This window comes from Metopolophium dirhodum, chromosome 1 (genome assembly GCF_019925205.1).
Source record: "Metopolophium dirhodum isolate CAU chromosome 1, ASM1992520v1, whole genome shotgun sequence".
In the NCBI taxonomy this organism is placed as follows: Eukaryota; Metazoa; Arthropoda; class Insecta; order Hemiptera; family Aphididae; genus Metopolophium; species Metopolophium dirhodum.
Window position 1 is genome coordinate 81,071,343 of NC_083560.1, and position 24,683 is coordinate 81,096,025.

The following is a 24,683-nucleotide window of genomic DNA, read 5'->3' on the forward strand; positions in this document are numbered from 1 at the left end:
AAAACTAAAAATGTAAGTTCAGAATATAGGAAATTTTCCTCTCGAAATTTGATTAGTATTGACCAATATGACAATATCCATTTAACAAAAAGTGAAAACATATTTATGGAAACGGGAGAATAGTGATTACTCTTTTCATAGTTTTTTTTACTGAAAAATACAAGTTACACAATTATAACGTTTACTTAAGTAAACACTATTTCAGATGTAGGTAACTAATTTACTTTTTGTATTGGCGGTGATCCTAGTAGAAATATTACGTCTATTTTAAAAAATAGCTCAAAAATATACCATTTGTAGGTAGGTACCTATAAATTATAAAATAAAAACTAAGAAATGAAAAATATGTATGGAATTTCCTCAAAAATGTGTATATAGTTCGACGGTGTTTTGTTGAAAGGACCTAATACCCCACATATTATTACAATATTAATCTCTTGGTTTTATTATTTCAATAAGTACAGTCGATTGGTATACAAGCAGTATTAATAGCAAGTCTGCGTAAATTATTGTTCTTAAAAATTTCTGAATGGCTGAATTAAAAAAATAATAATATCAAGCAATAGTACCTACCCTATGAGGTATACAAAGACAATCGAATGAAACCTGTAATATATTCATGGAAATCGTAGAATCGTGGAGAAATCATGGAAATAGTTCAAATTTAAATGTAACGTCATAATATTATGATACTTTCGATGAAAAGTGACAGTGAATATTATTATATCTTTAAATTATCATACAAACGAGTACAATGATGTAACCCATTTACGTAATTATTTGACACACGTGTAACTAATTACTGGTCGTCGTCCTAGGTTATCTAAATACGTTGAAACCTAGGTAGTGGTTAGATTTTTTTCGGGATAACCCACCGCGTCCGTGGGTAGGTACACGCTAGGTACACGTTTCGACTAAAAACGCACGAGGTTTTGCCGCCAATCTGTCTGTCCTCGACGGCGGCGGCGGCACGCGTTCGACCGATTTTATCATCGATTTTTTTTTTATTGCTGCTGCTCAAGACATTGTGCGCGTGTGTGCGAGCTCGATTTCACGCCCGGAGCGACAACGATTTGTGATATGCCGAATTATAAATGGTCGGGTGGTTTCTCGGCGGCGGTACAGGCATAACCTACAGCAGAGTGATAGGTAGTGGTACATATTATAATGTATACCGTGTTGTAGTGGCACAGTGGCAGTGGTGGATAATATTATTATTACTGTTCTCGTCATACAGGTGTTAATTATTATGGGTATTTGGCCAAATAACGACATTTTATATCCTGACCGCTCTGAACTATATTATACCGTCGTCGTGTAGTGCATATCGCGCCCGGCCGATAAGTCTGTAGCACACGTCTTTAGCATGTGACACGTCAATACGACAAGACGTGGCTATACATTTTCCTATTAACATACACTCACGAGTGCGCAATATTTCCAGCGAATAGCTACTATGTGTGTGCGATGATCGGGACCCGATCAATAACTATGCATTGAAACATTATGTAAAAAAAATATGTACACAATGTCGAGTCTTTAATCGTCGTCGCCGTCGTCGTGATTGCCTTTGGACCTTTACCTTTTTTTTTTTCGTACATCGTAATAGTATTATACTGCGGCTTTTACGTCCACTTCCGGTTCGTTTTCCTGTTGTTGTTGCGTTTTTGCCGGGTCTCGAGATGCGTACGTTCGGCACTTATGTCGTGTCATTGTTCCACGTGTTCACCGTCACCAACACTGGCTCTTTTATCAACCTGCAGGGCATCAACGGTCTGTATCATTCTTATTTTTTACTAATTACGCGAAACTTTACTATTTATATATCGTAATGTTGTTACTTGAATGTCATCGCCGTAATCGTGACGGCAATCGTCATACAAATGATGATTTAACCGTGCACAGATTGTTTCAGCTGAAGTTCATTCTAAATATTAGAGAAAATTATTTATTCTATTTATCAAAACTATTCGGTACACAAAAGTTCCAAAACAATAAACCTATAAAAGGTATTATTCAGAACGCTTTTAGTTCACTAATTTGTAATCACTGTTTTTGATTACCAGGTTATTTAGGTAATTTAATATACAGGTATTACATATTATTATAACTTATAATAACAATTTTAATATTTTATATATTATACACGTTACCGGCAAAATGAATTATCTATGAATTTTGATGTATATTTTCTATATTATTATATAAGTACCACTGTACCAGTAGATATTAAACAGTTTAACTATCGTTATAATACAATATAATAACAAAGTTAATTAAAATACAACGAATTAAAACTTATTTAAGAACTTTATGTGCTGTTGAAAAATAATTTGTTTGATGAGTACTAAATAGTACCTAACTTAATTGGTAATTAATTGGCACATCTCGAAAGCAATAAGCAACTAAACTTGTATCTAGTTAATTACGCATTTGAAATCAATATTTTGTGATTCCCAAAACTTAGGAATACATACATGTAAAATTAAAAATCTATAATGTGAAAATCAGAAGTATCTATATCATATTATTATTATTTATAAAATATTTTATGTAGAACAATCAAAATTAATAAATTACTTATAGAAATATTAGAACATGCACCTCAATTATTATTTGTTTGCAATTACCTATATATATAAATGTGACATAACTAGTGTTTTATTGTAAGTTGGAAAGAAAATCAAAAAATAAATAACTATATTTCAAGCTTCAGCAGTAGAGTTTACTAATATTTTACTTTTCTCCAGAAGTATAGAATATTCACAATGTCGCACAGCTATTTAATAATATAATTCCGATGTGACGCTGATATAACGCTGAATGGATATTCACTAATAATCAAATTCTAAAATGAAGTATATACTGCAATGATAATATATTTACTAAGACTTAAATGTATAAGATTATTGAGGAAACAAAATTTAATTTTTATGAATTAATATTTAATTAAGAATTATACCTACCAATATAAAATTGAAATTGTAATGATTCTGACGAGTTTATGTAGAATGTATTACTTTACATAATTATTCTTAATTGCTTTTATATAGATATTATAATGAATGTACTTAAATTCCCGGACATGCACTAATTTCCTACCTTTTTACCTTTTAAACTTTTTTTATTGATTAAATCGTATTAATGTCGTTATAATCTGCAATAATCATAATATATTAAGTACCAATGTGAATTGATTCCATTTTTTTCTCAAACAGCGTATAATTGTATACATTAAAGTACGTTTGTTGGACCTATAAATGTACACAATAAAAATATATAAAACTTGAGTCGTTTAAACGATAAATTTTATGTTTGAAATCAATAATATTATAATATCGTAAAATTAAAAATACTGTTTTTTGAGCGGCTCTTAGTTAGCATACTTTTATACTTAAACCAGATATATGTATTTTCTTAATATACATCTGCAGTGTGTGCCTACAGTCAATGTGAAACTTGAGGTCGTATATACCGACACATAACATCATATTGCTTATTAATTAGGTCAAAAATTAAAATTTATTTTATTGCGATTTCATATTTATTTTTGTATCCAATTCCCAAAATATGTGTACATTTGAATGTAGAAAAAATAATGGAATTGATTGAGCCATAACATAACGTTTTGATAAAATGTGTTGATAATCGTTGCGTGCCATTGGATGTGATAGGTACGTACCTAATTTAGTTTTACAGCCTCAAGGTCGAATTTTGGCAATCGATTTAATTGCGTCGTTTACGTTTACGTGCTATGAGAAACTCCAAAACCCATACCTCCGAAACACAGACTGTGTGCCTATATCGGTACGACATTGTTTCCATGAATAATTGTAAAAAAATACGTTAATACGTTTCCCAACGCGCATGTGTAGGTATATTAATAATTAAATAAAATAATTTTCTACTAACAATATTAAATATTATACACCTTCAATATAAACGTATGCGGGTGTATTAGCTGTCCAAATGTAGGCATTTAGAGGATTTTAAAGCATGTAATTCTTAGGTGGGTATATTTTTTCCTGTGGTTAATTCTAAATATTAGATCTATAAAAATCAGTAAAAATGCGTAAGTAATAGATATTATAACCGCAAAAATTAGTTTTGGTTTTCAAAATTATTTAATTGCATAAACATTTTGAAAAACACATTATATTATAATATGAACACTCGATTATATATAATTTGATAGGTACCCATCAACTTTATTATGTTCATTGTATTTTAATAATATTCCAAAAATGAAACTCTTAAGGACTATGGTTTATTTCCTTATGGGTCTTATTTATTTATTATAGGTATTATGTATATACCTACTACCTATATTCAGAAAGTTAGAAGTACAAACGTGAGCTTAAGTTGTAGGTATTTATTTATTTGGGTAAACGCCCATACGGGCGCAAGTGCCGCAGTAGGTATTGATAATAAATAAAGAAGTATAGGTAATTGGTATAACAAAATTTGTATTTTATAATATATATATATGTATAATATTATAATTATATTATACATTGCGTGTGTATCATAATGTTTATCCTCGTTTAATGTTTATACTCATCCGTAAACTACTTAACTAATATATATTGCTACTTAATAATATAATCATGTACATTGTTTACTCATCTAACAGACTTTTGCATATAGGTATATTGAAACTTACTTAAAATCATTTTTCAATATAAGTGATGAAAATGAATAACATAACTTAAATAACTGAATAAATGGTTTAATGGCCATCTATAGTGTGTAATCACAAAACCATAGAATTATTTATTTTTTTAAAATTTGAAATAAACCAAAGTATACATATTTAATATACGAGTACCTAAAAAAATTTAGATTGTGTAAGAAAGAAAGAATGAGAAAAAGCTGGATTACAAACAGTGGTAGCTATTAGCTGCAGTATATGCGATTTCACGGTTTAATACCTATTCATTGTCGTTGATCATATTACGTTTGGGTATTCTTTTCGCAAAACGTATTTTTATTAAAATGCTAAATTTTATTTGAATTCATTATTACAAGATTTATTTTATAATTTGTATGATAATATAATATAATTATGTATATTCCAGGTTTTTATACACGCTAGCGAGGCATGCATTTATGCGGATTACATTCTATGCATAAACGTAGATATAACCTTGCCATAATATTATAGGTACTCACTTGTTCAGCTATGCACTTATGACATTAATGGAATATAATATGTATATATTGTATAATATATATAGTCATATAGACGCAGTAACGAGAATACACAGGGCTTACCTACTACCGCGTTTTCCCGTTTTCTCGCATTTATAACTATGGAAGGAAATCATGTGTCACCGGATTAGGTATATATATAAGGAGTGTCTCGCCTTTAAAAAATTATGATTTCGGAAAATCATAAATTATAAATTATGTGTTAACATAATATTAGAGAGCCATGATTTTTATAATAATTTCATTATTACCTACCTACATCTCGCACTCAACTTAATAAAATTACATTTCTTTGAATCGCATCCTAAGAAACCGTGCTATACATAATCGTCGTTTGTCATTAAAAATCTCGATCTTATAAGGAAAAATGTATTCAAAACGTCATTATCACCTATTCTATATAATATTTTATTATTACCTATACGATATATGTGGTCACGAAAACGCCGGCCGTTTCGGAAACATTTCCTCGTACTGGCGGAAGTCCTATACCTCTACCTACGCCTATATAATACGTATAATATGTGTACGCAACCATATCACTGCCAAAAAACTCCAAGAAAAAAAAAATTAGGCACAGCAGCCTTGTAGGTATGACAAATTAAATCGTTTAATTGTGAGTGAAAAGCGCCATCGTTCCCGGATACATTCCAGCAGATGGAGTCCGAGAGGTAGTTATTGACACGCTGATATAATACCTTCATAGTCATTCGTGAACCGCGTGTGATGTGTGGAGACTTTAACGTGCCGCGTAATCCGAGCGCTCACCATTGCGCAACGCGGTCATATATTTCAATAATAATATAGTTCCTCATGCGGCCATGCACATCCTATACGCATATTATTTTTTTGTTATCAGCCTCAGTGGCGGTCAAATGATTTTGTCATGGGGGGGGATAATATGGCTAATTTTTTAACATCCATAATTTTATCATTAAAAATATAATTTATGGTTATGTCTAATTCTAATATCAATTAATACAATTATGGGAAATACAAACTTTATTTATAACTTAGTTAGGTATACCGACTTTATAAATATATTATACTATTATAGCATTAACAATATTTTTATTATATTAGTAAATCTATTTTTTTGTTTTTTTTTGCTAATTCATCCAGTACTTCGTTGGATGTAATGTTTATAACCCCACGATGAACAGCCATAGTGGCCAAGCCATTGAGACGACTCTAGAATAATAAAATTATACAATTTACATATAAGCATAAAGCATTAAATTGACATTTCAAAAATTCATAAGGATAATTGAAATATGTACAAAAGAAATTAACAAAACCTAAAAAGTTAGTCCTAAACATAGTGTTTTATGTTTGAACTATTAATTTAATACTTATTCCAATAGATTATATGTACAAATATTTGACCACAGCAATACAGAATATTTACCTCTACCATACTATTTCTTAAATATGTTTTCAACCGTTTAAGGCATGAAAACATTCTCTCTGGTGTTGCGGTTGATACCGGAAGTGTACAAAATATTTGTAATAAATCAAACACATTAGGAAATAATTCACGTCTACAGAACTTTATAGCATCAAGTCCTGTTCTTGGAGATTTTCCTATGCGTGAAAGTTTTGTTTTCCATAAATTCAATTCCGCTTTCACAGTTTCAATATCAGTAGAAAGGTAAAAATTTACTAATTCCTCAAAACCTTCTAATTCAAAATCATTTGAAAATAAACATTGAAAACCTTGAAAAGTTAATATTAAGTACAATTAAACTAAATTTGCAATAAATATATTAAATTTGAAATAACTTAAAATTAGATGATATATTACTTTTATTTGATTATTTAATTTTTAAAATAGAACTATTCAAGTATGAAGTATAGAACTATTATTTATTTAAATAGGAAATTAACCTTTAAAAATACTACGGTGAGCCAAAAACCTTTCTTCCAATTGACTTATAAAGAAGTCAATATAAGGGACACATATGGATACTCGAAAATACTCCTCAGAATCAGGCGTAGAACCATCATTTCTTATGATAGAATTATCTCTATATATCTGTCTCTTGTTAATTCGTTTAATTTTAATATCGAAATCCAAGAATTCAGCCATTTTCTAATCAAATAATAAATTATCATAAATGTTTTATAATTAAAATTTTACACTTCCAAATTTAATTTAAAATATTTAAGTTTCAATCAAAGTAATCATAATTACCTGTGCTTTTTTGAACATTTGATTAAACTCTGTATTAATATTACTCCTTAAGTTTTTAAGTATTGTAACATTATCACCTGCAAGATCTATAGCTTCCTTTAAGTCAATGCCTTTACTTTGTAGTAATTTACACAATGGTAAACTATAAGAAAATAATATCTAAAAACAATTATTTTCTTTAAAATGATTTATATAAATAAAATATAACATTTAAAAGATTATTAATTTACATTTACTACTTGAAGTGACACCAAAAATTCAGAATCAAGCGCTTTAATTAAAATAGTAGCATCTGTAGCACTAGTATCTTTCCAACTAGAAATGGTTTCCAAGGACACCACTACAAACTTAAAAAGCTCTATAAAATCATTTACAGCTTCATACCTCTGAACCCATCTTGTTGCGCATAACCGCTTTAAGCTTTTTACTTTTGGGTCTAGATCACTTTCTTCAATTGTATTTAAAAGCACATTTTGGCGTTTAGGAGAATTAAAAAAGCAGTATATTTTTTCTACAACGCCCAAGCAATTTCTAATTGGTAGAATATTACTAGCTTTAGATACAGCTAAATTTAAGCTATGAGCCACACAATGCACATACAATGCTTTAGGGTATGTCTCCCTAATAATAGTTTGAACACCTTTTAAATGTCCTGACATATTGCTCGCTCCATCATAACCTTGTCCTACCATATTATTACAGTCAATTCCACAAGCATTCAAACCTTAAAATTAAAAATAATTTACATGCATACAATTCAAACGTTAAATGAATAAAAGAGTTACCTAGTTGTTATAAAATAAAATAATCTTGTTATTTATTACCATTAAGAATAACTGTAGCCAGATTTTCTCCTGTTAGACTTTGTACTTCAATAAATTTTAAAAAGCTCTCATTCATAGACACATTTTCTCCAGATCCACTTAAATATCTGACACATAAGGTGAGTTGCTCTTTTACCGAAACATCTGTTGTCTCATCGACTAAGACAGAAAAAAAACCGGATTTATTGACAATTTGAACAATTTTTTTTAAAATAATATCTCCACATGTTTCAATTATCTCATTTTGAGTTCGATTACTAATATATTTGTTTTTAGAGCCTGTTTCTAAATAGGTTTTCATGTAATCTATATCTTTAGCTTTATATTTCAAGATAGCACGAAAGTTTCCTTCGTTTTCATTTGATTCACCTAAACAATAAATACTATATTATATTATAACTATATAATAAAAACTATATTCTTTAGTATTTACTCCTATTAAAGTATTGAACAGTCTAATACAATTTTGGCATTAACTATTTTTTCTACTTGAGCCTTAACAAGTTGTAAGCTACCTATATAGTATTATATAATATACATACTACTGAAACAAATAGGACCATAATCTCTATGACCTCTTAAAGCTATTTCCTGTTGGCCGCATAACATCACACATTCAATGATTGGAATTAAACGCTTTCGATTTTCTTCAATTTGTTTCATTCTAAAAATTAAATTAAAAAATTAGTTCAAATATATTTCTTACATCTATATTCTATTTATATTTAATTAAAGGTTAAATAGGTATACTTATTATTTGTATGTACCTTTCACTATCAATACGGTTTATAATCGAAGAACTCTTATTTAAATAAACATTTAAAAAGTTATCAGATTTCAGTAATGCAGTTTTATGGTATTCCAAATTTGCATGTTTCTTAAACACCTATCAAAATATAGAAAAATTATAAATAAAATTTTCAATAAATTTGTTTATAAATATACATACTTCTATAGCTTTTTTGTAGTTAGTAAAAGCCTCCAATACAAGGGTTCCTAATTTTTGACCACCAATACCACCATTTGTTGAGAAAACAACACAGTATTTGCAAAAAGCACCTTGGTATTTTTCAGAATAGGCCAGCCATTTATAAGCATTGAGCCAATGGTGTTTGAATTTTAAGCCTCTTTTGGCATTACAATCAAGTAATGGAAATGGAAATGTAGCTGGTGGTATCCACACATCTTTAAGAATCTGAATCAATTTTAGTTGTATTAATTGAAGGTAATAATGAACTATAAGTTATAACTACACATGGAAGTAATCTAAACAATAAATAATAAATTACTAACAAAAGTTGTAATTCTTACCAAATATCTATCAGCATCGGTCAAGGTACTATTAATGTAGGATCCAATGTCATGAACGTTTAAATCAACAGTCTAGAACAATAATTTTAATCGAAATTCCCATTTTCCTCATAAATAAAACATTTATATTAATTTTAATAAAATAAATATTACCACTAAGTCCACAACTTGATTTTCTGTAACGATATTAGTGATCTTACTTATTTGTTCATCTGCCGACACCGAGCGTTTAGAAGTACAGCAAGTTGCATCAAAATAACTAGTAATTTTCCTTTTATTAGACATAATAATGGTAAAAAATAAAAATGTAAAATAAACAATAGTCAATAATAAAAACACCGACTGTATAATTGACACTTTAGTACACTACACGGACACACCACACACAGTAGAAAACTCGTGTACGAAAGACGATGATAGATGATAACTAATATTATGACAAATAATAAACAATCAATGTTTCAAGTTTTCAACCGACTACGTAGTATTGAAAAATATACCTACCGATCGTAATGTAATCGCCCGTATCGGCAATATTCTGGAAATGTGTAGAGCGTGTTGTTATTGAAAATTCTTAATCATCGAGTAGGATAATACGGGATTCCCATAATATTATATATTGTGTAAACAACTAAATATTAATAACAATAATAATATCCTAGTAGTAACTAGTAGTACCTAAACTTGAGTCTAGATAATAATATTATTATAGTCTTGTCATATATAGTCTATCGAAATTTATTTTTAGAAAAAAAAATAGAACAATATGTAATGCTTTATTATAAATTGTTATAAATAGGTATTGAAAAAAATTCATGGGGGGGGATCTATCCCCCTCATCCCCCCCCGTTTGACCGCCACTGATCAGCCTAGGTAGGTATAATATTATATTGTACAAAGCATATGTCGTTCCACGCCCGAATCGCGGCTACTAACTGTTTAGCTGTTTCCCAATATTATGATGTCATTATATTATACTTAGATTTTGATATTTAGCCCTTATGCATCATCGACGTCTTAATAATATGTCGAGTTATCAATCTTACTAAATCATATATAAAATATAAATGAACGGTTACGATAAAAATAACAATCACGTGATGTTGTTCATGTATGGAAATAGCATATTTTTTAGTCTATACAGGTGATGACATATTATGAAGTATAATGTAATATTATAATAATCACATTTAATATTTTAAATGTACGATAGTTTCCAGAAAAAATATATGTATTTTAATTTCCATTTTTATAATATATATAATAATATATATACTATACTATACTACTCATATTATATTATAAACCTATACAAATTAATCATTGTTACACATTATAATATTTTGTTCAAAATAATGATAATAACCTAAATATCTGAATGTACCTAATACAGGTACACTCAGATATTGAAGATATAGATATTATATATTGTATGTTTGTTTCTCCAAGAACTGAATAGTGTAATACAAAATAGTCTGATCTGATGGTATAAACTATTAACATTAAACATGTAGTAAAGCAATGTAGAATAGGTGGTACCTAAATTACCAAACTATAAAGCACCAACCCTGCAACAAATAATATAATTTATAAAATTAATACAATTAAACTTGTAGCAGATAAAACACTACTTAGTAATACACCTGTACTCCAACAGTATTGCAATACGGTGTACGATAATATTTCATTTTATATTAAAAATAATATCATAATAATTAAATTGGTTTTATTTTCAAACAGATTGTTTTGAAAGAGTGGCCATTGGAAAACGTTTGAATAGTTCAGATGTAACAAAAACAATATCTACCACAAATATAAAACAATGCAGTAACGAATGCGAACGAATGTTGTGCAACACATACAGTTATGGGTGAGTTTAAATGATCAGTTTAAAATAATATCGTATCATTTTTTTTTTTTACCCAAAGAATTGGTGACATCCCTAGTGCGTCCGCAGTTTTATTGACAAATTAAATCGATAAGTCCTAGTGCGTCTTCATTCCACAGATGTACCTACAGGCTACAGGTACCTATTTAGACAAACTAATCGGATAACACTTACGGCTAACACTTAGATATTGGTCCGACGATCGACGATGATAGATAAAATGAAAACAATTATTATAAAAATTAGTACACTCACCCAAACTTTTAAAAATGGGTGTAATCTAAAATAATAAAATAAATAATAGTAGGTAACCAAAGTTTAGAGGTATAAGCTAGTTCACCTCCTCGTGGTGTGCCCTGGTTAACTCTAAATGAACTAGGATACACTCGGGCTACGTCAAAAATATGACTTTTTTTTTTCTCGGGACGTAATCGGGACGCACCTGGGATGTTGGAAAACTCCCAAAAAGTTATATACTTATATGAAATAAATTTGAGAACAATAAACGTTACCTATGTACCTAATGTGATAGTTTTTTTATCTTCCAGATTAAACGGAAATGGAAATGGCACTTGTCTGCTTGGTTTAGATCTGCCAAAATCGGGACCGTACGATGATCCGGAGTACGATCTTTTCATGAAAATATTGCAATGCAGAGATAGAACAAGTGAGTAACATAATAGTGTGTATCTATCTACATAAATTGACTTCAAAAAAAAAATTATTGTATTACTTAATGATGTGTTGTCAGTCGACAATGACGCGGTCATTAAATAATATTATAATAATATACATTATTGTGTGTATACACAATTCAAAATCGAGTGAGTGACCCTAAAATAATAATATTAAATAATAATAAACGTTATATTGTTAATATTTTGAAATATAGATAACATAAGTGTGTTGTGAATTGTGACGATATTATACCTGAATATCAAGTGCATGTGTCACCTTCAGTGTTAGGACTTATCTAGATAAATTATCCAGATAATAATTTTTTTATCTTTTATCTTATCTAGATAATTAAATATAAGTTACCTAAGTATTTATTTTAGATACAAATTTAACTTATCTAGATAAATTTACAAGATAAATTTTTTGGAGAAAATTAGCTAGACCTTAGTTTTATTAACACACTTTACCATTTGATACCGCTGTATATAAATAACAACTAGAATGCTGTAATATTTTCTAGTTTTTTCTTTTCTTCTACGATTTGTATAGATTGTTTTTATGTATAACATGTATGTTATTGAATTTATATATTATTAACTTTGTAATTGCCGATTTGCGTTAATTAATTAAATTAAATTAAATATTATAATTTGAAAATATATTTAGAACTAGAGTCTGGCACACTAACTCCGCTCAGAAATGATTTTTGTATGAAACGACTTATCATTGAATTAAAATGTATCACATCCGTTACACTGACCAGTGTTAGGACTTATCTAGATAAATTATCCAGATAATAATTTTTTTATCTTTTATCTTATCTAGATAAATAAATATAAGTTACCTAAGTATTTATTTTAGATAAAAATTTAACTTATCTAGATAAATTTACAAGATAAATTTTTTGAAGAAAATTAGCTAGATCTGTTCGAAAATGTTTTATTTTTATTCTCACTATCTGAGGTACAACTTGTACGTAAAATAACATCCAGGGCTAAAAATATATGACGTTATTCTGAAAAGACTATAAATTATTCCTATTTAGTACTTATTACTTATTAGTAATTAATATTCTGTATTCGGTTAATAATATATAATATAATATACTAATTAATTTATGTAATTAGCCTATAATAATATATTACTGTCGCAACAAATATGTCAAATTCACAGAATTTTATAAATATTTTTAAGCTATGATTACAATACGAATAATAGAACAGATGGCAAGTTATAACCACCACCGTCCCAAACAAAGTTCCATGGAATATAATATTATTCATTGAGAAATAAAAATAAACCAGCCGTCAATTCTTTCCGTATTTGCAATGCGTCTGAAATTAATGACAATTGATATGTCTGACGAGCAATACATGAGATGCTATTTAAATACTTCGGGTTTTATGTTTTATATTTATAAATCTATGGACTATAAACAATCTCTAAACCAATTTTAATTGCACATGATTTATAATAATAATAAACATTATTTCGTATACACAAATACACAATACTCGTAAATACCTTTTCAATGATGTAAATTAATAATAATAATACTAATAGTACGTGACACGAAAAGTGGCCGGTGACCCCACCACCAGCCCGGCAAGAACGGCCGTTAGCCATGGGTTTTCTTGTATGTGTATTATTTTGTGTACTTACATGTCGGTATATATATTTTTTTAAATTAGTTGTTCTAATTATAATTTCTAAAATTATCTGTTATTTAAATATTTAGATAATTATCTAGATAAAATATTTTTATCTTTTATCTTTTTGTTAGATTAATTTGATTTGTTTATCTTTTATCTGTATCTTAGATAACATTTAGTGTTATGATCTTTATCTTTATCTAGATGATTTTTTTGTTATCTGTTCCTAACACTGGTCACCTTGCTATTCTAATCGAATCGCTTTACAAATCCATAATGCATCACTAGGTGGACAAGTTGTAGGTACGAATACAATTCATAGATATTGTGATTTGAGATTTAAAAATATAAAATAAAACTCAAGTATATTTTATAGTAGATATATACTAAATCCTGTGGAGATTATAGTATGTAGTTTGTTTAGTCTCCAATAATCTAAAAATATATTTATGTAACAAACAAATACTTACATTAATTTTGTTATAACTTACCCAGAAAATGTCTGATTCTGACGATAATACTTAATATGTATTTATACAATTTTATTTATTTATTTCATAATTTATGGAGATAAAGTTCAATTTCAATTATAAGAGAAGAAATATATCACGTGACTAAGTTAAATATTAATAATTTATTAAACTTTTAAATATTGAAATATATTGTGCATAATATATTAGAATGTATTTGAATATTTTCATGTACCTAATAAGTACAGAAGCCAAAAAAAAAACTTTGTGATGATTACAATAGTCAATAATATGAAAATATTAACAAATAAATTTTTTTTTTAATTATATTGTTTATCGATTTATAAAGTATCAACATCGAAATTTTCGGTATCCGTGTATCAATAGACATCTCAATTGCTATCTCTATAATAACAATATAATATTTATAGTGATAACTGATCACGTTGTGATATCTAATTTTTCAAATACGATAGTAATATTTTGCTTACGATATGAAAATGCGAAAATAATAATATTGTAACACGAAACACCTATTCCTATATAAAAAAAAAAAACAAAAAGGTATATTGCAAACCATATTATTGTATGAATAATTTTCGACACTAGAACAATAATATGGTTCTGCTGATTACTGGCTGCTGTAATGTATGTTATATATATTATACTATGTCTCATGCGAAATAACGAATTTAACGTTTTACGTAAGCGACAAGCGTGGACGTGTTATCACCCGCAGACTGCCGTCATGTGTGGGAAATGTGAACACAGCATCATTAAGCGATCGATACAGTAGGTAGTGCTGTAATATAATAATGTATAATAATTATGTATAAACATTATATTAATGTTGGTTAGAAATATCAATACGCGTTTGAAAATATTTTGCGATAAACTTTTTATTATATTTTTAATTCATATTGTTATTACTTATTAGTTATTATGTTTAATCTCAATGTTTAAACAAAATTGTGCGTAAACACTTAATAACTGTGCATATAATATTTTAAACAGCATAACCGTTTAGGTCACCAATCAACTTCACTAGAAATTCGATAAAATCATCTAGTTTTGATTACATTCGAAATGTTAATCTCTATTAGTCTCGTAGTATTGATGTTTTTTGTGAACAATAATTATCGTTTTTCTATATTTCATAGAAATATTTAAATTGCATCAATGATATATGATTAATTAGACTATGGTTGTTCTTAGAGAATTCGATCTAAAAGTCTGTGAATGGTAGATTTTCAATCAATTAGTTTCAAGTGATAGATTGAATTTGGAAAATAAACGTTTAGTTAGAGACTTAGAACTGTAGTAAATAAAGTTACAATGCCATAGGTACTAAACACAATATTGTTAAGTTAGAAGTTTCAAGCTTAGTTTGTATTTCATTAAAATAAAATAATTGTTAATCAATATATATTTTTAAAGATAAATTAATACAATCTAAAAATCTATAAAAAAAAAACAACACACCTTATGGCTAAATCTTCATTACATCGACAACATATAATATTATATTATTTTTGAATAGCGTGTTTCATTAAGCTCGTGGGAGGACGCCGTCTTACCGATAAATACATTCAAAGAACTCTACCAGCTGATTCAAAAGGAGATTGTGAAATATATTGCGAATTCGAAAAAGAATTTCGTTGTGAAGGATTTAACTTCCGGTTTGTATTATTATTAATAATAACTATTTTAATCCTTGTTACAATTATTATTTTAAAACAGGGCTTGCAAACGTTATAATAACGTTATGATTATAACGTTATATTTGATAAAAAACGATTGAAATTTGTAAACGTAATTATAACGAAAAACGATAAACATAAATAAATAAATAACACAAAACAAAACGTAACGTTTAACAAAATATATGATATATCATTAAACAAAACATAACGCAAAACGGTATATATTGTATTCCATTAAACAAAATAATTAATTTCCAATTATTTAATAATACTTAGTATTATTCAATTATTTATTCGATCCAAGAATTAATTTTATCCCGTATCCGGCCTATCCGAGAGATCCCGTATTAGATTTATTTTAAAATTTAATAAGAAGGTATTAATAGAATAATTTAATTACCAATAGCTAATAATAGTGATACTCTGATAATATTGTACTGTACTATCTGTACTACGGTCGGAATTTATACCATTCAAGTTATTCAACTATTGTGTTCGGTGATCAGTTTGCTCAGATTTGTTCAGTCGTCAGTGTTTGTGTAATTGTATATTTTATATTTATTATTTTATAATAAAGTCCTTAGAGCCTAGGCAATTTATTAAATTCAATAATACATTATCACTTATAACTTAAGATTAATTATCATCTTACTGTTTTATCATTTATTTTGTTTCCATTTCTTTACGAACTATGTATATTGTAATTTAATCTGTATCACTGTACTCTATATTTTGTAAATAATATGTAATTGGGTTATCTAACCCATTTAATTAAATAAATAAAATTACACAATACCTACTTAAAACTCAGAATAGGGAAATTATGTCCCCAAAAAAGGTCATAGTCATATACTTTTTAATTGCGGCCTGTGTACTTTTAAAACGGGTATCTAAATGCTTTTAAATATTAAATAACGATAAACGCAAAAATTGTATAACGTTTTAATTATGAATAACGTTAAACGCAAAAATTGTATAACGTTTTAATTCTGAATAACGATAAACACAAAAGTTGAATAACGTTTAAATTTTGAATAACGATAAACTCAAAATTTGTATAACGTTTTAATTGTAAATAACGTAAAACAATATTTTTTTTTCAAATGCAAGCTCTGTTTTAAAATCATATTAGTTAATTTCGAACATGCACTAAGATATTGAATAGACAAAATAAATCAATAATATAAACATGTATTTAAGATTTGTATGTAGTTTAATTCAGTCAATAAATTATCTTTATTTAGGTACCTCTTATTATTATTTAGCATTGACAATAACTAAATTGTTACACAGAAAAATAAATACATTTTTGTAGATTTAAACAATATACGTACAGTAGTTAAAAAGTACAGCAATACTTATATATATAATATATTGTAAGATAATAAGAAGAAAAAATATCATAGAAGCAAATGGTTATTGAAAAATTAACAAATGGCTCAAGATTAAACTTTACTCGACTTGTTAATATACTAATATTGTAATGTTTAAAAAATAGTCATTCAACTTGAATACTTTAAAAAATAAATAATTATCATCACAAAATAAGATCGTTATGACATCGATAAAATAATTAAATAATTATATTACTATATAATATAATATAATATAGACGTAACTTGCATAATTTTACCAAGTGTTTTTTTTTATGGTATAGATACGACATGAAGTTGGACTCGTATAGCAGTTGCCAACTATCGTCCGTACCTTCTGACAAGCTAGACCTGTCCCTGGACTTCCAATCAGACCTGGAATACGATTATTTCGAGAAAAATGTGAATGCTTCACCTAGCTGTCGGTACACGGAGCTGTCCAATCCGTACGGACAGAGGCGCAAGTGGGGTGGGTCCGGAAACGAACAGGACCTATGGCAAGACCTCAGTACACAGTGGAAACAGAGCAACGAAGTGGCGTATGGTGGTGGTGACAGAGTTTTCTATGACCAGTTGAAACCAGGCGTGCAGGAACTTTTCAGTGGTGGCGGCGGTGCGTCTCTGGTCAGAACGACCGACCGGTATAACAACGACGTCCGGTTACTGTTCAATAACATACAACCGACGTTGACGGCGACGACGGTGAACCGACTTCCGGCATCGATCAACGGTTAGTATGTCATCTAAAAGGTAACATATTATAACACACCCGCCCACTACCGTAAATAAACTTATTGCAACGCGGCGTTTTGGATAGGCAATTTTAGTTCACGTCATTGATTTTGCCAGTTTGTCCTATATTACATGAGCACTAGCAGCTGTATTCAACCGATTGGCAACTCTGTAATTTAGGTTATTACTGTGCACGAGAAATATAATGTTTGTGGTAAATGGAGGGGGTCATTTATGCATTTCATTATTTAATTGGATCGTTAATGTATCACATATTACAATATTCGTGTGCAATAATACGAGTATTATAATGTTATTATCAGCTGTGCGAGTTTTGGAATAGATTTGACCCATACTAAATCCAGTTTGGGGTATTAACAGAACTTGCATTTGAAAAAAAAATGTTGTTTTATGCTAAAAAATTTTTGCGTTTATCGTTATTTTGAATTAAAACGTTGTCCAAGATTTGCGTTTATCAATATACAGAATTAAAACGTTATCCACGTTTTGCGTTTATCGTTATTTAGAACTAAAAAGTTATACAAGTTTTGCATTTATCGTTGTTTAAAATAGTGTTAATACCTATTAAATTTAAAAATAACAACTAATGCGGGTAGGTAATGGCTCGGATACGGAATATAATATTATAATCAATTCTTAGATTGTTTGCATGAAATAATTGTTTCTACGAAACCAATAGCTTTTTAAAAACTTTTAAAATAAATAGATTTTAAAATATTTCTTTTAGTGTTATTTACCGTTCAATGATATTCTATAAATTACGTTTTGCGATATGTTTTGTTTAAAGATGTATAATATATTTTGTTAATCGTTATGTTTTGTTTTGCGGTATTTCATTACTTTTGATTATCATTTTCCGTTATAATTACCTTTATAAATTTCAATCATTTATTTTTTTTTTATATATAATATTATAACCATAACGTTATTATAACGTTTGAAAGCCCTGGGTATAAGGTGACTTAAGGGAATGGAAGAGGGCAGGAGTTTTTCCAAGGTCGTATAAACACATTGTTCAAAACTCGAAAAATATAATATAATATATACATTTTATATTTAATTCTATTCTATAATTATTAATTGTATACATTTTATTACTTATAAATTACCTAATAGTCTTATTTAATTAAAATGTAAATTACTTTTGATACGAGTTGCAATGTACTTAATACTTGTACTTATTTTAGGTATTAAAGTCGATATTCTCAAATAAGATAAATCACTGATCGTTATTTTATTGTATAATTACACTATACCATTGTCCATTTTGCTTCCTTTACACTTAAAAAATAATTTTAATAATAATGTTTTAGACTATAATTTTGTGACCAAATGTATACGACCAATTGACTGTATAGCCATCGTTATATGTGGGGAAGACAATTAAAAATTCTTGTGACAGTTATTTTATTTTAAGTTTATGTTATTTTCGCTTGTCAACAAAGTCATGTGTTATTTTGAATATTAATTTAAATAGTATAATAACGTAAATGTAAATCGTTTTCCGCAGAGTGTTTCATCAAAGCTAGAACGGGACACCATTTGCAGCAAGAAAACATTATAAAATCAACCAACGCTCCGTCTCTTTACGGCTGTGAGACCATGTGTGCTAATGAGCAGACATTCACTTGCAATATATTCAGTTACAGGTGAGGTACAAAACGAATCAACGGACAACAATAAGGTTGATCGTTTTTTTCCCCAACAGATATAGTTATACGTCCTCTATGGACAATTGTCATTTGGGCGATAAAATGCTTAGACAATTGGACATTTTCCAAGATTTAGTTCCGGACAGGGATTGCGACGTATTTGCACGAAACGAACTCAGTCAGCCAGGTTGTCAACCTGCGAAAAATTGGGACACCGGTGAGGATAAGTCACAGATTTTTGTTAATCTGCATGTCAATATCGTAAAAACAACTAAAATATTAAAATCAGTCCCATAATAAAATGCACATATTATTTTTACGTTACATATTTTTAATTGATAAAAGTATCAATGCATAATATATAAATTATATTATTTTTTATTGGTTAATAATAAATAATTTATTTAGTTGGTATAACAAAGAGTTTATCATTTTTATTTAAGTCAATGTTTTTTCATATTAACTTTTAAGTGACAAGAGTAAAATTTAATGGCAACAATTATCCATAGTCAAAAAACTAAACACAACAATAAACTAAAATTTAGTCACTTTAAGTTGAGATCATTATTAATTCATTTTATTTTGGGAATTTCTATGAATGTTTATATTTTGTATTAAAATGTATAATAAATTATGAATAATATTTTTTTACATTGTTGTCGGTTTATTTAGAGCGTCATTAATGGAGCAGAGGGTGAAATTTTATTAATGGCATATTAATTATGGAGGGAGGTCATGGAAATAGTGAAAAGCCAGTGGTTGTAAAGTTAGATACCCGTAGTTTAAAAGACACAAATTAGTATTCATACACCAAATAATCACAATTCAATGTATTTGGAAAACGAAAAATATACTAATTTATTATTATTATTATTTAAAATTATTTACTTCATATTTTAATATAATATATTACACACATATAAAATTATATTATATAATAATTTATGTGTACATGACACCTGAAACGGCTATGTAAAATAGAAACTAGCCATACTATGATCTATTTCTATGATTATTTTAAATAGTTTAAAAATAAATATAACATTTGTAAATATTGATTCAAACAGTAGTTATAATTAAACCCAGAGCTGCGCTTAGATTTATACGGCCTGGTACAAACAAAGTCTGTTCCGTTTTACAGTTTTATATTTTTATATATGAACTGAGTTTTAATATAAAACCTTTTATTAGAGCGAATTAAGTCAGTGGCTTTTAAAGATACTAACTAATTAGTAATTGAGGCCAGTATAATTTAAAATATAATGCTAATTGAGTCCATATTTTAATACTAACTAAGTACCGTCCAACATTGATCAAAATATTTTCTTTCTCATTATTAAAAATTTAGGACTGTTTCAAAAAAAAAAAGAATTTAGTTATGATTTTAAATTTTTATGTTAATTGGGCAATATTTATTAAGTTATAGATATTTATTATTTAAATATGAATTTTAGATTGTTTTGAAAGAATCCGGAGTGGTTTGACGTTGGAAGTGTCCATAGTAAAATTTTCGGTGCAGACGGAGAATTTGCACGAGTGTGAACTTATCTGCCTCCACGTAAAACACTTCACTTGTCGGGTATTCAGCTTCCGGTATGTATATGCTACGACGTGACAACACTTACCTATAATAACGTGCTCTGTTCATCACATACATATTAATATATTGTAAATTGTAACCGTGTGACCAACTTATGAGGTATATCATGTAATCCATGTGTGTCTCACAGCCGTGGGCCGCCCGTCATCGGTAAATGGTCAGACAACTGTTACCTGACTGATTACCCGGTACTCGACATGGACCCGGTTAAACACTTCGTTGAAGATTCCGGTTGCGATGTCTACAATCGTGGTAGCTACGGTCGCGGGTGTGAACTAGATAAGGTTCTGCCGCAATCTGGGTGGCCATTGGTCCCCGGACAGGACCTGACGCCCACCGTGCTCACCACGTACCGGCCTCAGTACGGTGTGCCTCCTCCACTGACGCCGTCGTTGTATGGACCAAAGTACGGTCCACCATCGTCGCCACCACTACAATTCTTCCCCATAGTACCGCCTGAGTCACCATCACCAACACCATCGCCACTACCATCATCACCACCACCGCCACCACCACCGCAATACTACCCCGTCGGTCCTCACTCATCACCATCACCACCACCGCAGTACTTCCCACCAACGTCGACTCTATCACCACCATCCGGATATTACCCCGTCACGCCTACTGTCTTCAACACACCCACTAGACCTACGGGTTCTTACGTGCCATCCATGCCACCTACCACATTCTTTCAGATACCAGGAGAATACACTCCTATGTCTGTCAGACCAACGAACAGGTTGCCTGGAGTCCCGGGAGGTGTGTACAATGATTTGTTCAATCCATATGGACAGAACCCCACCCTAGTACCGACAATCTATGGGACGGCAAAAAAGCGTAAGACAGACGTTTTGTAAAATTAATACATTTTTATATAAATAAGAAATAATAGTTGTCCAAGTTTACGTTAAACGCAAAAAAATAAGTAAAAAACGTGTTTTATAATTTCTGATTCTAATCCTCTGAATTCCCGGACATAATAATAATAAATAATCACTCGCGTTTTGTTTTTCTTCGTTTTCAGTGTGTTACATAAATTTTGGAAGTACTGCCAGACTATTACCGTCAGCCATAAAAAAGTCTATGACTGTTGAATCGGAATACCAGTGCAAGATGGAGTGCAATAAGGCCAGGGAAAGCCAATACTTTCGGTGTTCTACACTCAGCTACTTGTAGGTACAGATTTTCTTAGTCTTAACACCAAATGGTGAATAGACTATATTATTATAATATAATAATGGTGCATGTGCATTTACCACGTAACATTTAGTGTTTCACGTTATTCCGTTGTTGTGTAGTGGAGGTTATTGCGAGTTGAGTGACATCGAGATGAGAGATTTGAAACCAAACCAACATTTCAGTCTAGACCAACAATTCTTATTGTACACATGGGATTTTAACGAAGTCCATTGTTTCAGTTCACCTGTAGCCAAATACCCTCCGACCAATGGCTGTGAGAAACAAACATCCTTCCATATCTTTGAACTTTTAAATACAATTTCTTTTTAATTTCATAAATAGTTTCTGGTGGATTGGAGTGGACATGGATGAGATTCACTGTCAACGGACAACCATGCAGACCTGGTTCGTACTGTACTGAAAACGTCAACATGGGCATATGGTCTTGCCCGGTTGATCAAGGCGATTGGGATTACTGTTGTCGGCCTGATCATAAATGCGGTTATTCCGAAGGGGTCAGTTATCCATGGTAAGTTAATAGAGGCCAGATTGGAGAACATAATATTTAAGAAATATTATAAAAATAATCACAAAAAGAGTAACATTTAGTTGAGTGGTACGATGGATTTTAACATATTTTTTCTCTCATGCACATAGGTGTCACGTGGGAAAATCCACAGATCAGTGGCGACCGTGTAGCGATAAGTATTTCCCTTCAACGGACGGACCACCACAAACTTGGCCAATGACGTACATCCATCACACGGGTCCACCGGTCGCTCAGAACCCTTCCAGCCCTCTGCCACCCCATGGTGACAACAGCAACACCAACGACCACAACGGAAACAAAAATACCACGCAGACTGAAGTCAAACACGAACAGTCGCTGGTCGATCAATTTCTGTCAATATTCACGTCCTCATCGACGGACGTCAGCAGCAATGTAGTCTCGTCACCAGAACCTGTCGCTGAGGCCGCCACTGCCTCGTCAAAAACCGTCAAACCTGACCTCGAACTGCTACCCGGTTTTCGGGTGGTAGACGTAACCGACAAGCCCCATTCGACTAACAGACTGTACTCGTATCACGGGACCAACTACAACAGCAATCGTCTCAGGAACTATTTTGCAAGAAAAAGACCAGTAGTAGTCTACACATAACGTCCGCTTGGCGATGGTGGATGTATAGTGTATACTGTATAGAGACCACCTGCTGTCATCGAACCTTACGAAACGGATATCAAGTCACGTCAAATTGTATATAATTTATATCTAGTATTAACGCGTTAAATGTAAAACTTTCTGAGAAACGGATTAGCCATATGAGTAGCCTCCATACACGCAACGGACCCATATTGGACGATAGTAATTATCGAGCCGTACTAATTCATTCTGTAAACGACGACAATCCCTCGTTTTCATAAACCCACTTTTATATAACGCTCTTTTGGGCTTACAACTCGTAGGAGTAATACGTGAACGGGTGCTTAATGAATTCTAGAGCTTGGAACATGAATCCAAAAAGAACAATCATGACAGGCAATAACCTAATAGCTTTTTTTTGAAAAACTAATTACTTACATTTTGTTTTAATATTTATATTGGAATTATTTTTTTGAATTCTAATTTGTATATTAGTTTAATGTTAATCCATTTTACAACTATTGATTTTTAAATCTCAATGTATGTTTTTATTCCTCAATTGAAGCAAAATACTTAAAAAAAAATTGATTTGTAAATAAGATTGTTGATTGTGATTCCTATCCAGTTCTTAAAACTTCATGTACCTATACATATATATTATAATTATGTGTTACTGTTAAAGTATAAAATCTGTTATTTTATAATTAAAAGTATGGCTTTAGTCAAAGTATTTACGTTAAAATTAAAGTAATACTAAAATGGGAGTAGTTAAAGAATATAAAAAATAATTATTATTTTTATATTAAAAATATTTTTTGCATACGTTTAGGACCAAAATGAAAATCTGGACAGAAAATTAAAAACTACGATTTCATTAATTTCAGAATTTTGTTAAATATATGAAAATATAAACATGAAATAAAATATGTATAAGAAAAAAACTATTAATTACCCATCTATTATGTATTTACATTGTATATTGATGAATTTAATCGTCATACCTTTTATAAATAACGAAAACGACACAAACTAGTCCACACGCTTTATTAATCTA

At 29.7% G+C, this 24,683-nt stretch overlaps 2 protein-coding genes across 3 annotated transcripts; one reads left to right on the forward strand and one right to left on the reverse strand.

Moving 5' to 3' along the window:
* Positions 1 to 1,221: 1,221 nt before the first annotated feature.
* On the forward strand, positions 1,222 to 24,149 carry LOC132935534 (uncharacterized). Its single transcript, XM_061002126.1, has 13 exons — positions 1,222 to 1,773; positions 11,281 to 11,410; positions 11,977 to 12,095; positions 15,769 to 15,907; positions 17,589 to 18,034; positions 19,568 to 19,706; positions 19,766 to 19,926; positions 21,164 to 21,302; positions 21,440 to 22,146; positions 22,334 to 22,481; positions 22,608 to 22,762; positions 22,831 to 23,017; positions 23,146 to 24,149. Exons 1-13 carry the CDS (start codon positions 1,683 to 1,685, stop codon positions 23,645 to 23,647), a joined length of 3,063 nt encoding a protein of 1,020 aa, XP_060858109.1. The 5' UTR covers positions 1,222 to 1,682; the 3' UTR covers positions 23,648 to 24,149.
* Positions 6,079 to 10,395, reverse strand: LOC132935535 (zinc finger MYM-type protein 1-like). 2 transcript variants are annotated; one of them, XM_061002128.1, is made up of 11 exons: positions 9,694 to 10,395; positions 9,541 to 9,612; positions 9,179 to 9,424; positions 8,997 to 9,115; positions 8,772 to 8,893; positions 8,230 to 8,388; positions 7,636 to 8,129; positions 7,406 to 7,564; positions 7,099 to 7,303; positions 6,620 to 6,927; positions 6,079 to 6,402 (listed from the first exon to the last, which is right to left on the reverse strand). In XM_061002128.1, the coding sequence occupies exons 1-11, from the start codon at positions 9,823 to 9,825 to the stop codon at positions 6,286 to 6,288; spliced, it is 2,133 nt and encodes a 710-aa protein (XP_060858111.1). In that variant the 5' UTR covers positions 9,826 to 10,395; the 3' UTR covers positions 6,079 to 6,285. The 2 variants fall into 2 exon arrangements, with proteins under 2 accessions (XP_060858111.1, XP_060858110.1); XM_061002127.1 differs by having other exon boundaries at positions 8,230 to 8,598.
* Positions 24,150 to 24,683: the final 534 nt, after the last annotated feature.

Coding starts and splice junctions, on each gene's coding strand:
- LOC132935534 (XM_061002126.1), top strand. CDS start 1,683: ATGCGTACGTTCGGCACTTATGTCGTGTCATTGTTCCACGTGTTCACC. Junction 22,482..22,607: donor TGTTCTACACTCAGCTACTT/GTAGGTACAGAT, acceptor GTTGTTGTGTAG/TGGAGGTTATTGCGAGTTGA. Junction 23,018..23,145: donor GAAGGGGTCAGTTATCCATG/GTAAGTTAATAG, acceptor TCATGCACATAG/GTGTCACGTGGGAAAATCCA.
- LOC132935535 (XM_061002127.1), bottom strand. CDS start 9,825: ATGTCTAATAAAAGGAAAATTACTAGTTATTTTGATGCAACTTGCTGT. Junction 7,565..7,635: donor TGTCACTTCAAGTAGTAAAT/GTAAATTAATAA, acceptor AATTGTTTTTAG/ATATTATTTTCTTATAGTTT. Junction 6,928..7,098: donor TCACCGTAGTATTTTTAAAG/GTTAATTTCCTA, acceptor TAACTTTTCAAG/GTTTTCAATGTTTATTTTCA.